Genomic DNA, 17,212 nt, shown 5'->3' with positions numbered 1-17,212 from the left:
AATGTATATTCCGGATCAGTATCAACAGTTAAGTCGACGTCTATACGTCTGTTTCGCCAGGATCAGACTTTTATATCATATAGCTGCCATTTGTTTTGGACAAGATTGAGCAAAAAACTGTTTTGTTTTTAAACATATCTTAACCATTTACGCTGCGTACCTTGCTCTTTATATATGAGCAAAATCTAAAAGGCATTAAACTACTATATCATATAGCTCTATAGGAAGAAACGCTCCAAGAAATTAGTTTTTGTGAGGTGAACTTTTCTGTTTCTCAAGATAACTTATCTAGACTCATCAAAAAGCTTTACTATTCTCCTGAGACATAAGCGAAACCCCTTCGAATCGATTGACTATATGATAGGGTATCTATAGGAATTATCGGTTGAAAATATGGTACTCCTGTGCTATATGTCGAGTTTTTCATTCAGGTTTTTCACAGAGTTGTGCCACGTTTGGTATTCTCGTGTCACGAGCACGCACGCCTCTGAAATACCCATTTCCCATTTCCTTTTTAATTTGCAGCTACTTTTGTGCAATCTCCGCAATCTGTTATTTATTTTGCTTTATGCAACCCCTAAAAGTCATTTGGAATTGAATGTTGTTATTGCCATAATTACGCTGCCACGAGTTGTTTATTAGCAATTCACTTGACTGTCATTTCCCTTGGACTCGTTTCAGCACATGTCAAATGAAAAAGAAAATAAAAAAAACCAATTAATATGAAGGGAGCTGCTGTTATAAATTTTCTTCACATGCCAGCGCGCACACACACACGTATAAATGTGTGGCTTACAATACAGTGCTATATTTACACAGCAGACAATAGACTTTATGTCGTGTGTGTTATTGTCGTGCCTCATCAAAATTGATACTGACAAATGTTGTGCTTTATGAGCCGCCATTAGGCAGCAAAAGTTTGCTTTCGCCGTGCGCCACACACAAATATTTCTAGCCGCCAATCACAATTATTCGAGGTTTTTTGGTTTTGTCATTGGATATTTGCAATTTCGCAGTTACATAGAGCTGCTGTCACACGCACACACACATACGCCTACATCCACCCACACACACAGACACACACACACACCGACTGGTACTTAGGTCTACGTGCTCGCTGGCAATTTTCCACTTTTCTTGTGCATGTTGGTGAATTGATTTCGGCAAGAACGTGACTCTGTTAGCCAGATACGCTGCCTGGATGTGTGCCACGGTGTGGCATCATCATTCATTTGGCATCAATGGTGAAATGCGAAAATTGCCACTGCACGTTGTTTGTGATATAATACAATATAAGCACGTGGTCGCATATTTATGCCATTAGCAATTAGATTTGTATATATATTGAAAGGTCGCCTGGAAGCAGCAGCAGCTACTGTTGCCGGAAGTGACACCAGCTTGCGTTCACTTCCTTTTGGCACCTGCAAGCAACCCACGTGCTCGTTGTCCTTGGCTTGCATCTTACACCTTTTACTTTGTGGCGAATTGTGTCATTTTCGAAAGTGCAATCTTCTTAATGTACTTTGGCATAAGACACACAGACACATGAGCAAAAGCTGTCTACCACACACACACACACACACACACACACACATTCATCGCTTTACATATCAGGAAGTAAAGTTCGATGTGTGTGAGTGTGTCATTGCTCCTTACTAGCAAACGCTGCTTACCCTTAACGAATCGACCAGAACAGCAAAAAAGAAAGTGAAGTAAAATGCAGCACATGATTAACACATGATACCCTAACACAAATTAACTTCAAGTGAAACCAAGCAAAGCTCTTTCCAAATCAACACTCTCTTTAAAATGTATTATATAGTTTACAGGGTATACGGCCGTCTTTAAGGCGGAAGTGAACACAGGAATTGCAATGTGAGCACTTTTATCTGCGTTGGCTGTCAACATTTAAGACTGTCTACGCTTTGCTGGAGTGTACTTAAGCAGTTATGTGTGTCGTCCTTTCGTCCCGCCCCTTTCTCATTCTCGTTGTAGCTGTGAGTGTGTGGGCCGACTTATCCCTGCTATAACTTCATGTTATGCATTATACTTGTCGTTTTCCCATTTTTTTTTTTTGTATTCCGTAATGTACTCGTGCTTTGTTATTGTTTACCTTGCGACAAGCCCAAGTCGTGCCACCCTTTGGCCGTGTCCTAAGAGAGGCGGCAAAAAGTGTAGCATATTTTTGTGCGCCCGCTGTCCAACAACTGTTTGGGGTCATCATCACTTGTCTTCGGCTTGGTCTCTGCCTGGTGCCTGTTGTCTGGTTTGGGGTCACGTTTGCACAGTTTATTTGCTTTATGCCGGGGCTGTAGTGTTTGTTTTACTTAGAGTTTTAGATTTACTTAAGTCGCTGATGACCATGACCAAATAAAGTTTCATTTTGTGCAAAGATTTACAGCACTCGAGCGTGTGTGCGACAAGTTTTGAGTGCCCACCGACCAGTGTGCACCCGTTCACACACACACACACACACACTCTAGCTGAGATCCTGCTATAAAGTCCCAGCTCAAAAGGCTCCTTGGACAACGCTGCGTATGCGCAATTTTATTGCAAATTGTGTGCTCAATGTTGTTTGCCCGGGCCACGATATTAGCAAGTCGAAAAAAACCCAGTTCTATGTGCTTAGCAGAGTTTTATTCCAATTGATAAAGAGGAAAACGGAAATAAAGTAAGAAATGACACAGACTTTATATTGGATATGTGCCTTACTTTAAAGTTTGGCTTAAGCACAACTCTCTATTATTTTCGAGCCATTTGCTTATTTGAATAATTAATGCTGTGTGCAGAAATTCTAGAAATCTTTTCGTTTTGCAGCTTCAGTAAATCTTTTAGTATGTTGTTTAAATAAGAATTCCTCACGTTTTCGTAAATTTATTTTTTGTGAGCTTATTTCGTCAGCGCATACACGAATACACATACATGGGCACACGCTCCACATTTTTCGTGTTTCGATAACTTTTGCACAAGTAACACGCACTCGCCCTCCCGTCGCACAACCAAAAAAAAAAAAAAATGAGAGAACAAGTTTTACAGTTTAAATAAACTTGTTCCGCTTTGCCTGGACAATGCATCAGCGCAGCGGGGAGCGCCACAGGCAACACAAACGTGTGGAGCATTGATATGCGCCCATGGCACATGCTCGCCCACTCCCACATAACACTCCCCACACACACACACACACACACACACACACACACACACACACACAGAGAGAAACACCCACATACCTACAAAGTGAAGGACGTGAAGAGCGCTGCGGGGGATTTTGATACCAGCAACAGCTAGGAACCCACAACAGGCGTCGGGAGCTCATGGACGCACAAACTGTATTGGCATTTGACTCAAAACTTTTGGCTTTTAACTGCAGCGTGGAGTGTGGGGCGGGGCCGGGTGCGGGTGCGGGTGCGGGGCTGCAGGAATGCGGCATTCACACACCCATAAAACATATGCAGCGATATGGCCAGAAGGGAAAATTGGTTGTATTTGTTGTAACACCCCAAATCGAAAAGTTTTTGGCACAGTTCGTGCTGCTGTTTAATTTTGAAAAGCTTTGCTCGACAACATGTGAAGCAGCAGGCAAACATGTTGAATGAATTTTATTTTCCTTCCTTTTTTTTTATTCTTTTTCGTAGCAGTTCGACAAATAATAAAATAAATCGATTAAAATCACTTTGCTCGTTAGTTGGCTGCCGCAGCCAGAAGACAGCATTGGCTGGGATTAGCCTACTGCCCAGCAGAAAGGGTATTGAGACGAGTTTTCTGCAACTTTTTGCAAATTTAGCTACCAAAAAAATAACATTCGTTTCGCAAATTGAAATTAAATTCTCTTTTGCCTTGAAACACAAAGTATAAAGGATGTATTTTTTTATGCTGCATAGCATATTTTAAGCTTTGCAGCTGAACAGCAAGTAAAGGTCCAACAATTAATTGGATTTTTGTTTGAGATAAAACATAATTATATTAACTTTCATTAAACAAGATTTCGATGAGGATCAGCTTATAAATATAGCGTACAGCTAAGCTTCAATAAATGTTAACGCTATATAGAATATTTCAAATATTAAGTCCTGTCTAATAAAATGTCCTAAATTTACTTGGGAAAAGACCATATCGATGACTGCTGAAATCTTTCTCCTGCTTTTGCTTTTGCTGCTAAACATTTTTCATACCCTGAACCCATTGAAAATGGGTAAAAAAGGGTATAATGCTTTTATGCAAATGTATGTAACAGGCAGAAGGAAGCAACTCTGTCCCATTAAGTTTTTATATATTCTTGATCAGCATCAATAGCCGAGTCGATCTAGCCATGTCTGTTTGTCTGTTCATCTGTCTGTCCGTATGTATTAACGCGTCGATGTCAGAACCTTTAAGAGCTAAAAACTTGAACATAGGTCCTCCTAGTGCGCGCACTGTACGAGTTTGTTTCCAATAATCGATAACTTTTCCCGCTTCCAATCAATCGATAAAAAACGATACCGAGAACCTGTTTTTTGAGCAAATCTCTTAGGTTTTAAGAGCTAGAGTCACCAAATCTCACATGTAGCTTCTAGTATAGTATATACAAATCAAATATCTTTCAATGTATAGCTATCCCCCCACACTTCGCCTCTAGCACGAGCAGCATTTGTTGTTGGTAGAACAAAGTTCAGGGTCGAGCACTCCCGTCTAAGGGGCCCTACTTGTTTTTGTACAATTTGGTTTCTTGGTGTTTTTTATTTGGCATTTTGTGCGCCTTAAAATGAATATTTATTTGGCTAACAACACGAAAAATATTTAAAATTGATGGCTGCCTAAATGGGAAAATTTCTGTCTGTCTGTCTCTCTGTCCTGTGTTTTTCTCCTTTTTGTTCTGTATATTTTTTGTTGCACTTTGGTCTTCGAGTATTTTTTTCTTTAGCAAATTATTTTTAGGCTGATTTTGAAGACGCACATCTGAAGTGGCGGCTGGCGAAGTGCCTTTGATTAATGAAGCGCAAAGTGAATGTAATTTTACAATTTTCATTTCAAATTGAGGCTTGCGAGGCTTACGCACTACTCGCCCGATGATTTGCTTGGCTTTAAGTCAGGCATACAGTTCAATTGGTGAAAAGAAAATACAAAAATATATACATAAATGGACTTACCGGGATTTATATGCCTTGGCAGCTTTGGTAAGCACAATTAGAGAGAATAGAATTTAAGTAATATAATTGATAAAAACATCTATTTTAATTTTTTTTTTTGTCTGCATAACTCACTCTGATGACCTTAAAGCCCAAGCTCAGATTCGCCCCGACTCCAGCAATGAGACTATTACCAAATATACTCAGCAATGGCAGCAGTATCAGCATTTTCTGTAAGCAAGAAAAAAAAAGGTGGAAACAGGGCGTGGTTAGTGAGCGGCCGAATGAAAAAGGTCGACAACAGACAAGAGCAGCCACAGCCACAGCCGTCGACTTTATTAAGGTCAATTCAATGTCTGGCCCGAGTTTTGGCTACGGCTAATGCTTACGTCTGTAGAACAAGGTCTACGGCTAGCGTGTGGTATGTATTTTGCATTTCCGTTTGAGTTTCCTTTCAGGCTCTTTCGCGCCTGCAACCAGCACAGTCCAAGCCAAGTCTTTATTATTTATTATTATTGTGCTTTTACGAAAAAGTTATCTTTTGTTGCCCCACAAGAGCTCGCTTTTGTTTTAGCCATAAAGGCCAGATAGCAAAGGCAACCTGATAAAACTGAATGCCTAAATTAAACAGCAAACAAAAAAGCAAGAGAAATAAATTTTACTAGCTTAAATAATTATTTTTTATACAGACACAAAGAAATAAAACAAGGAATAAAATAAATGAAATATTTAAATATTTCATTTTTACAGAAAATGATATATTCTGGATGTATTTATGTATCCAAAAGTGTCACCACAAATAAAATATGCTTAATGTTTTTTTAAGTGGTTTTGCGAACATTGCGATATGTTGCACATGGAGGAACTTGTGTATATATTACACGCACAAAAGCGAAAACTCATTAAAAATATTTTGCAGTCATGTGCAAGAATCTTAAAAGGTATTTAATTAAATTTTAATAAATAAATATGCCAGCGCGCGGGCATTACAATGTGAAAAATTAAAAAGCAGAAATTATAAAAGCAAGTAGGCTTTGCCTGGGCATGGTGGCTGGCAGGCGGGAAGGAGGGCAACTTTCGCTTAATGCGCCAGTTTTCAATTAACGACGCAATGTCGTGTGCCGCTAAGTGGATAAAGCGAGGCGGGGGCTGCCGAGCAGTGCGACGGGGGAGCACACGCTGGACCTGGACACGATTCGAGGACACGCTGGAATCTGAATGCATTGAATTTTGCTTCATTAAGGTGCAAGGCAAGGAGCTGCATTTTCAGTCCTTGTCGTAATTATCGTAATTACAATGAGCGATGGGGACGACGGCAATGGCCATAACGATGGCACTGCCAACAATAATAAAAGCTAACGAGCCGAACACCAAGTACAACAACGGCAACAACAACGGCAACAACAACGACAACGGAGGCAACATTGTCATTGACACTTTTAATTGCAGCTACACACAAAGAGGAACAACTTTTATGCAACACAAAGTGGGACAGCATATTATGCCACATATACGGGATAGCAAGCGCAACAGAAAGAACAGCCGGGTGTGCACGACCAGGAGATACCCTAAACCCAGTGTTGAGATGCCCTTACGCCGATTGCTGTACTGCGTCTCCCTTAACTTCACACTGTGTATAAGAAACATTCCTGAATAACTTGTTTGCCCACAATCCGATCCTTATACAATTTGCAAAGCTTCAATATGGCATAAAAAAATACGTATATGCTCACTTTATTAACGTAGTTTATTTCTAACTTCTGGGGGACTAGGCTGTGATATCCAAGGAGTAAAATACTGTTTAATTTTATATAACATACAAGCGCCTAAATAACAAGATATTTTAGAATATTAGAGCTATGTTTAACAAACCATGTTTCTAAATCGATATTTATCGATATTATGCAAATGGCAAAAAAAAATCGATGAAATGTATACTGCGTAAGGTACAAAGAAATATATTTCAAGTGTTATAGCTTTTGTTGCTTCCGGAATCAACGCGTTCTCACAGACGAGCAGACAGATGGAAAGAAAGAGGGGCATGCCTAGATTAACTCTGCTCGCCATCCCAAACAAGAGTATATATATTTTATAGTGATGGTGATGCTTCCTTCTGCCTACTCTATACATTTGCACAAAAGCTTTTTACCTTTTATCCACTTTAAATTGGTTTAGCGCTTAGAACACCAACAACTTCTGAATACTCTGTAATAGTTATACAAAATAAGGTGAATGTGAATGAGAGCTGCAATCACATACTAGGTAGAAAATCTTGAGATAATTATGAGCTCTACACGACAGTAAATAAAATGTCTTTAGCTCACAAATCAATGCCACACAAACTTCTTTCTGTTCATATTTCTGACAGGGTATATTAAAAACTAAAAAACAAAACTGTTGTCTCTCTGCCGGGTGCTTATAATTATGATGAAGAGGGAAATTCATCAACACTGCTCAGCATCCTGGGCCCCAGGAGAACAAGACAAAAACAACAAAAAAAATATTGTGTGTCATTTCGGAAATGAAAACTGAAAGCCTTCAAAACTGTCGACTCAAAGGATGTGCAAAGAATAATAATTCAGGAAGCTGCACTACTGCAAGTTCATGAAAATTAATGAACATCTATGACTAAGACCGAGCCACCTGCCAATCCTGGCTGAGCATGCATAATTCAAGCATGATTATGGCATAACAAAGTTGAAAAGTTGTTGAAAAAAGATTTCATTTGATGGTCCCATTTAAAGTCCGTAAAGTGATTAATGTCTGCGACAGCAAAGATCCCGACAATCTGCGCTCCAAAGTCTGCCCGCACCGAATATGTTTTTGCTATGCCGCATAAAATTAATGATATCAACCGTTTTGTATAAACAAACAATTAATCTTCTTGTTTTTGTATGGGCCAACCCAAATGGCAAGCATTAGCTACTAATAATTCCTATTAAGATTTAAGCCTGCTTAAAGACGGATGGGCGGGTATTTAAATGGGCTATCACGGAATTCAGATGTTAATGGGAGGCACATTATGATATACATTGGTTAAGCTGTGGTTTATTTTTGAAAACAGTGTTGGGTAGGCATTAAAATAATTGAATCAGTGCTTACAGGCGCTCTTGATTTATCGATATTTTCGATAGTCGCTTAACTTCGAGGCTAACGATTGAATATATATGGAATAAATACTTGGAAAAAATAAGCAAGCTTTTAAATTAAAACTGCGTAAAATACATGGCTCTACATTTCTAACATATTAGTTAGATAAGATTAGAAAAGGAATGCATTGAATATATATCGATAGCGATAAGACCAATCGATTGCGATAAATGCAAGGCGCATCAGCAATACCATCGAGAACAAGGCACAGGTTTATTTCAATAGTTATGCGAATTATGACTGTTATGTCATGGACTCGAGATGTTTACGTCTTATCAGTAACTGGCAGCAACAAGGCCTAAGCTCCACTTTGGGCGGCTTAGCCATTGTTAAGCACAAGCACTTAACCATGTCAAGCATCGATTTATAGCTTCCCACTTGATACTCGCAACGCTTGTTACTCAGCACTTCGCTAAGCTGATCGGCTCTTAGTTTTTACGGTTTCGGTGCTGGGGCGCTGAATTGATTGATTTCTGCTGTAGTTGTATCATAGAGCATGTCCCATCCCCCCCAATCGGCAATCCGGCCAGGCCGGAATATTGACGCACAGTCATAAATAAAAACACTCAGATATTCATGTCGATGAGGTTATTTTTTTGTCCTGCTTTTTTTTTTGCTTGTTGTGCTCCAACCTCTTGCTGGCCTGTTATTCATTGGTTGCCTGCGGCAAACGTTCCAAATACAAATTGTATCACTTAATATTTGGACTTTTTTTTGTTGTTGTTGTGCTCTCGTAGTTTTGCTGATCTCTCCCCCCATCCAGGTCTGCGATTCCTGGGAGTAGGTGCTGCAATGTTGGCTATGTCTGCCATTAGAGGAACCGTTTGCACTGACGATGACTCTTGGTTTGTTGTTGGCAGAGCATTTTGTTGTTGCTGTTGTTGTTGATTTGCGTGTTGTTGAATAATTGATGAAATGACAATCTTTCGATGTGTCAGCATTGTCGTCGGCATTCTATCGAGTTGTTATCAAACTCAGCCCACAGCCGTTGTCATTGTTGACAGCGGCCGTTCACATTCGCTCGGTGTGAATGTGTGTGTGTGTGTGTGTGTGTTTGGAATAATAAGCGCCGACGTTGCATTATAACATACTCATAAATAGACACCCACCCACATCCAGCCACACACAGACACATTCACCTTATGAATGATGAGCAGTCAAACAATCAGCGTTGTCTGCTCAGGCCTAAATCCTCTAGAAAAAAAAGCAAAAAAAAAATGACATGAAATCAATAGTGAAATGAAAATGAATAGAAATTTGATTCAGGCGAAAATGAAGACACTTTCTATGGCCACTGATAAGTAGTCGATTTCTCAGCTATTCAGCAGGTCTATTTGGCGATTGCTGTTGATCGCATTTGTCTTCATTCAGTTCTGCAGTTTGAAGTTTAGAGTTGTTGTCGGCGCATAAATTTCATTTCTGTTTAATTGAAATTCATTTGAGCAAATCAAATTAAGTCAAAAGTGCGAGCACATCCTGGCTACGTGCTGGCAAACACACATAGACACAATGGGTCCCGAGCAGCCGCCAAATGGCACAAAGTGATTCATTCATAACGATAAATTAAGACAAAAAGTCTAAACAGACGACGACACGGCCAGAAGCATGGCAACGACATCGAGTTGCCCCCAGGGAGACACTTTTATTCAAAGTTTATTGTATTAACCAGTGGCAGGAGTATCCTTTCAGCCGGATGCTGCTGCTGCTGCTGCTGTTGCTGCTGCTGCTGTTGCTCCTGTTGCTGTCGCACACGCTGTCCACATAAATATCCTTAAGCAGGGCAACTGAGTCACATTTGTTGTGAAACGTGCCGAGTCTACAAGAGCTGTGTGCAACACTTTGCACCCATCTAGCCAGAACCCTCATCAGCATTAAGAGCAACAAAAAAGAAAGAAAAACTCAATTACTAAATATCAGCAGGATCGCAAATAAATAAATTAGGGGCACAAAATCAGCAAAGAGCGTGGCAAAGTTTGTTTAAATCGAAATGAAATAGTGACACAGCCGCTGCCATAAAACCAAAAGCAAATACAAAGCCATTGGCCACAAAAGGGTAAAAAGGTTAAAACAAATATTTATGCAGCAACCCCAGTCGGAGAGGGGGCGTCCGGGGGGGGGGGGGCAAGCATGGGACGAGTTTGGGCCAAAAAGAATGTGTGTTGAACTCACATGCTGTATGTAATTACCAGACAAAGTCTCCAAGTACAGCTGCGCCTAAGTACATAAACACACACACACACACTAAGACACATATGTGCCCCTAGCTTGTCTGTGTGTGTGCATATGTGTGTGTGTGGGTGGGTGTAGAGCTGTGTGATTGCAGCGTACGTGGCTTTATGCTTAAATAAACATTTGTCGTCGTGGTCGGAACCCGTCCTAGTCGTCACCATCAGGGTCTCCCCGCGTCCACGTGGTCGTTCACGTCTCTAGTTTACATAGCACCCAAACGGACTGCCGTTCGCCTGGTCAAAGCCAAATGGTTGATTGCATAAGTTGATGGTCAACACATGTCCAAGATATATAGTGCCGATACACATACACATGCACATACACACTCACATACAAATTGATATATATATACATCGGTACCTGTGCAGCCTTTGGTAACTGCTTTATACTCACGTGTCTGTGTTGGTTGCATTGGCTGCTCCAAGGCTGACTCGAAGATGCGGCGACTCGGCGACTCGGTGACTACTTGCCTGCCAGCTAAGGTGCTGTCTGCAAAAAAAAAATAAAAATATGTATAAGTAAAAATAAAAGGATTTAAAACTTATATGTATGCCAGTCAGCTCGTTGGCAGTGATTGCTTTTAAGATGCTTAAACAGATACAGAGTTGCAGATTCTAGCACTTGAGATTGCAGATAAATCAATAAGCAGCGGATACCTGGTAAATTGAATCATTTTAAGTAACGATGGAGTCCTCAATAGAAAAGACGTCTAACCGAGGCATTAAGGCAAGTTAATAAATAGCATCCTGCTGCGAATGCAGTATTTTCTTTATTCTTAAGAGTACTCATTTATATTCATAGACATTTTACCAGACTACTCAAACGAACGCTTTTAAACGAAAGACTATGAAACATGTATGACTACATGTCCGGACACGTGCATGCATGCATGCACACATACATACATACATACATGCATACATGCATACATGCATACATGCATACATGCATACATGCATACATGCAAACATACTTACATACATACATACATACATACATACATACATACATACATACATACATACATACATACATACATACATACATACATACATACATACATACATACATACATACATACATACATACATACATACATACATACATACATACATACATACATACATACATACATACATACATACATACATACATACATACATACATACATACATACATACATACCGCCAGTTGCTCCTCCACTGGCCGTTGGAGCACTACCCTACTGACTAAGCATGAAAAACTGCAGAGCCTACTTGAATTCTTGAGAATCGAGGAGTAGAGCACTTGGTAGAAATTCGTTTTATTTAAATATGCAGCACAGCGACAAATAAGCTTAGTCTGCGTTTGGTATTTTAAAAGAAACATGTATGCATACATATGTACATATATACATAAATGCATACATACATGCATGCATGCACTAACACACACACGCCCACACACACATACACACATACACATGTATTTAGTGCTTATATCCCTTCGCACAAAATACTTTTCATTTATAATCATCGAAAATTTTCCAATTTACCTAGACTAGACTAGATACCAGTCGAAAAATAATAAGGATAGCAAATGGAATATACCAACCCGAGAAAAAAGATTAAATCTATCAGGTCCCTTATGACTATTCATTTATAATCATCGACATATTTTCAGACTACTCAAAAGTACGCTTTTGGACCCAAGACTATAATTCACGCTAGCCGTGTAATAAACAAGGTTTGCATATGAAAGATATGTACAAAGGATGCTATATGAAATATTTCGCTTCACGTATGAGTACTCATTTTTACTCATAGACATTTGCCAGACTACTATTCTTAAGTACACTTTTAGACACTAGAGTAGAGAAGACTACACGTCACCCCAGTCAAATAATAAATTCAGAAAATATTCCAAGAGACTGTATGGAATCTCTCATTATGTTTATGAATACTTAATTATACTAATAGATAACCAGTACGCTTTCAGAGCCTAGACTAGACTTCACGCTAGACAAAAGCGATCATGGTACATATCACACAAGAGTTTATGGAATTTGTCTATGAGCACTCATTTACACTCATAAGCACTTTAAGAGACTACTCTATAGTACTCATATAAAAGCTAGCCCCATTCATATACGCCGTTGGTACTCATTGCAGTTTTGGCATCCATACATAAAGAGAAAACGAAACGATTATGTAGACGGATGCACCTACAACCCAGACTAACCCAGACTAGCCCCCGCTTAGCTTGTGGCCAGAGACTCCTTTATTTATTGTTGAACATTGTAAAAGGGGTTCACACTGCAAATAGAATTTGTGTCGAGCGCTTGGCTTATATCCTTATTGCCATCACTTGTGTTGTGCATTTCGCAATTTTAATCAATCGATGACAAATACACAGGAAATTTGCCAATGAACCCGACATTCAGACTCAAGAGCACACGGGAAGCACGTGCGCTGGGCTGAACACAAAATGAAAATGAAAATGGAATTGGTTGAAAATCGAAATGGTAAAATACTAAAAATTGCCATTGGAAACAACATTTCGACATTTTTGTCAGCTAAATGCAGCAAGCTAATGCAATGTCAGGCACACCAACTGACAGCAACAGTAGCCACATTCTCTCACCCTACCGAAAATAAAAATAAGGTCCTTGAACAGGAGGCAATGACTGTCATTAGCCATGTCATAAGCAAATTACATAACATAAAGCAGGCCCGAGCGAAATCGAAGGGCCAAAAAACATTTTTATTATATTGTTTTTTCTTGACTGTTTTGTTTATTTTTATATTTTCTTTGCAAGGTGTTTGTTATCGTTTGTTATATTGCTTGTTGTGTAATGTAATTTATACACACACACGCACACACACACATGCACGCACGCACACACACAAGCAGAACACACAAATATAATGTCATAAACGCCAAGGACACAAAGGCAATTCCGCATGACATTACGGGCAGACAAAACAAACGGCAATACAACAATGGGCAGCACGGAGCGGGCCGGTAGGAGGCGTGGTCTGCGGGGTAAAAGCCAAAAGTACGCGCTCGGCATAAATGATAAGCTGGCTACGCAGCTGAATGACAACAGCGGAGGCGTGTCCAGGGTGGGGCGGGGAGGGCAGACACGGACACACAGCCAACGGGCCAGGGGAGCGCCCACAATTTGTGCGTCTGTGTGTTGGGGCTGGCTGCTTGGTTGACTTTTGAATACTTAACAGGATAATGAAATGTCAAAAGTGCGCAAGAGGCGAGCGTGTCCTGCTGCTGCTCCTGCTGCTACTCCTGCTGCTGCTGTTGTTGTGGCAACATTTTTATTGTGTCCATGCCTAAGTGAACGTCATGGCGTGCCGCACGCATTAAATCATATATATAAAAAATATAAAAAAAAGGCGCAAAAAATAAGGCAAAATATTTATATGAAATATGTGATGCCCAGCCGTGCAGCAGCTCGCAGGACATTTGGTTGGCCATTTTATGTTTACATAAATTTAAATTGACACAAATGCGCCGGCATTGGCTTTCATCCCGCCTGCCCGAGCTGACAAGAACAACAAGCAGCAAAAAAATAGCATGTGATAAACTACATAAATTATGAAGGTTTGCCCCGCACTTATTTATTTTCAGATATATATCCATTTCATATTGAGACACATGCGTATATTGAAAATGTATTTATGCAATTTGCGGCCATTTAATATGGAGTGCGCACTTACAATAACAAAAGCCCCAGCAGTTACTCTAATCAACAGAAATTGGCCGAAGGCAACTTTGCCTCGTTTTGTGGCTCGAGCCGGAGCATAGACAACGGGCTATTGTGCCAGTTTCTATAGCTGCCTACGTTTCCGGCTTTGCTCGATTTCCAATAACAAATAACAAAACAGCCAAATTGTTTCTACTTCTTTCCTTTCGGCTGCATAAAAGTTGTGCCGCCTCCGCACACTTGAGCTACAATCAATGGCAAGCAAAATCTGTAATCAATAAAGTAAATGGCCAAGCCACTTCAGATCCATGTGCGGCACATGGGCAAACGTGTTTTTGATGCGACCAACTCAATGTAAGGAGTATATATCGCGGGCAAAACTGCCAGCTGCTCGTCGATTGGCTGAAGTAAAAAGGCATTACCAATACATAATAAGTGTATGTATTGAATATTTAAACATAAATATATATGTATACAAAAAAATACACATATGCAAAAGAATTTTTTTAAGTAGTTAACTTTTATAGTGTAGGAAAACAAATAAAATAAAGATAAAGTTTAAAAAAGTGTCAACTGAACTTTTAAATCTAACACATGCTGAAAGCATGAAAACCTGTCAGGCTTGCTTGGAATCATGAGAATCGCGTAGGGGAGCGCTTTTTAAATTACTTTTCTTTAATTTGCAACGCAGCGGGCGAGTTATCAAAAAGTGGAGGCAAAATGGACTTAAATTCTAAAAGCCAGTATAAAAATGTGGTCCCAAATGTACAAAGCAAAATAAATCCGGGTTTCTCTTTACATATTCTGTTCCTGTAATTATATAGCATTATATTTAGGCCCAATATATATGCCCCTCAAATCTAATCTAATTCATGTACTCTAGCCAAGTTGACGTACAATTTCATGTTATTTGCGTGGGCTCATTCATTTGGGCATTTTTATTAATTAAGTAAATTGAGCTAGTAATACGGAAGAAGAGTTAGCAAACAGCACTTAATGCACACTAGGCGTATACTTGATTATTTGCAGTGCTTCAACGAGCGCCTCAAAGTAGGCAACATTAAATCAACTTTCGCATAACGGACAAGTCCTGGCTCCCGGACATAAGCTGCGTCAAGTGTTTTTGCATGTTTGAGCGAACTTTTGTGCTGGCCTGGCACACGAACACACTTCATTTGGTTAATGAACCCGGGGGGGGGGGGGGGGCATATCTGTATAGTTGGTTGCTGGAGAGCTTGACCCTGAGGTCTTCACAGCAGGGCCATTTATGCTTTCTAATTGAAATCAAATTTAGTGAAATGTACATAGCCGCAATTCTAATTACGTTTTACAATACAAAACAATTTTATGAGCTTCAACTTTCGGGCCGCAGCAAAAATTTATTTTACAACATGTCCAACATGGCAAAGGCGTGTGTTGCTGTGTGCGTTCGAGTAGGCGTAACCGTTTGTTGTTTTGATTCGTTTATTGACTTTTCATGTTGCTGCCAATTATGCGTCAATGTCGAGAACCGGCACTACAATGGCGCAAACTTTTGGCGTAATCTTAACGAGAAAATCTGTAAATTACACGCCAACGCAACGCCGGAGACGACCAACTTTTGTGGCGTACAACAAATTTTCCAAATATTTATACACCTAAATAGATTTTATGGCATAATTGAAATTTGTTGTTATTGCCCTTCGCCTCGGGCTCCATCCCACTTGTATTTGTGTACAATTTGCATAAACTCATTGCAATGCCAGGCCAGAAAGTTTATTAAAAGCGTCGCCGAAAGTTTGCCGCCTGCTAATAACAATCATAAACATGGCTCAATGTAAAATGATGAAGGTCCTTCCAAATCTGACACATAGCTGGGGGCACGCCGAATTGTCCCTTTGTCCTGCCCCCCCCCGCATTCAGCTCATTTGTTCGGCCAGCCAACTTTTGTTGTGCCACAATTTTGATCATTTAAACTATGCTTGAACTTCCTTTGCTTTGTGTGACTTGCATTAAAACTTTTTTGCTGCTCTTTGAATTTGGTTTGATACAAAAAATTGATCTGACTTTTGTGAAGCTAGTCTATAAAAATGCCTATGGGAGGCATAACAGGGCTATTCTTGACTCTTATTTTAAGATATTCCTTAATGTATTCATATTTTTCATCTACGACAGCTTTTTGCATAACTTCCGCTTTTCTTTATTTTATTCTTAGCAAAGTTTCAGTCTAGATAGAGGGTGTGCAATAAGTGTAGTGTATTCATACCAAGTCCGCAAATTGGTTTCGGAACGAGCCGGTTCGAGCTCGGAATTCTAATTGGGCATTTGAAAAATACAAAAATATTGGCTAAAAATTGACTGTTGGAAATGTTCTTTTGCTAAAAAGAGCATATTATAACCCCATTATACCAAATTAAGTCTCTGCTGTTTTTATAGTCTGTAAGATCAGCGCCTTATAAAGCCAGAAAGTCTTTATGCAACATAAGCTAGCACAACTTTATTGGAACCTCTCTCAACCATTTTATGTGGATAGGATATCAAAACTAACTGTTTAAGAGCTGATCTGGGTGAAAGTGACAAGTTTTGCGCCTAATTGGCATCTGAGTGTGGGACTTGGTGGGGGGGCGGGGCCGCCTGGGCGTAATGATGCGAAATTATGCTGATGTGTTTTGATTGGGGATTTCTATAGAGCAGGGGGAATGGAATGCTTCGATTCACATTGTGTGTGTGTTATGGGAGTGGAGGGGTAGCTGAAATAAAAGTAAACAATCATTTTTCTTCTATTAAAAGTTTTTCACTACATATTTTGCACGCAATGAAATTAAATCCGATGCAGCGCAGAACTTTAAGCATGATGTAAAGCCCCGGAGCATGCGATTATATTAACTGCGTCTTAACAAATTGCTGATTAATTAACTCTTTGTTGTTGGCATAAACTAACTTTGAGTTGTAAACTTTTTCCCTGCTTGGGCGAGCATTTTTCCAGCTAAATTTAGCACGCAGCGTCGGGCATTTAATGTGCTTACATTCATTTAATTTTAAATCTGCG

The 17,212-nt window shown here is 39.8% G+C and overlaps 1 protein-coding gene across 1 annotated transcript in view; it reads right to left on the bottom strand.

Moving 5' to 3' along the window:
* Ccn overlaps window positions 1-17,212 on the bottom strand; it is a 52,217-nt gene that overhangs the window by 18,560 nt on the left and 16,445 nt on the right. Inside the window, exons 2-4 of the mRNA XM_064685192.1 lie at window positions 10,878-10,973; window positions 5,241-5,336; window positions 5,127-5,148 (exon numbers count right to left, since the gene is read on the bottom strand). Of these exons, the coding sequence (XP_064541262.1) occupies window positions 5,127-5,148; window positions 5,241-5,333 (115 nt within the window). The 5' untranslated portion in view covers window positions 5,334-5,336; window positions 10,878-10,973. The remainder of the gene's footprint in view (window positions 1-5,126; window positions 5,149-5,240; window positions 5,337-10,877; window positions 10,974-17,212) is intronic.

Source organism: Drosophila montana, unplaced genomic scaffold (assembly GCF_035044405.1).
Source record: "Drosophila montana isolate Dmon_TW-CO22-7 unplaced genomic scaffold, ASM3504440v1 contig_3029_1, whole genome shotgun sequence".
Lineage (NCBI taxonomy): Eukaryota > Metazoa > Arthropoda > Insecta > Diptera > Drosophilidae > Drosophila > Drosophila montana.
The sequence above is the reverse complement of the archived record's forward strand: the minus strand, read 5'-3'. Positions and strand labels throughout refer to the sequence as shown.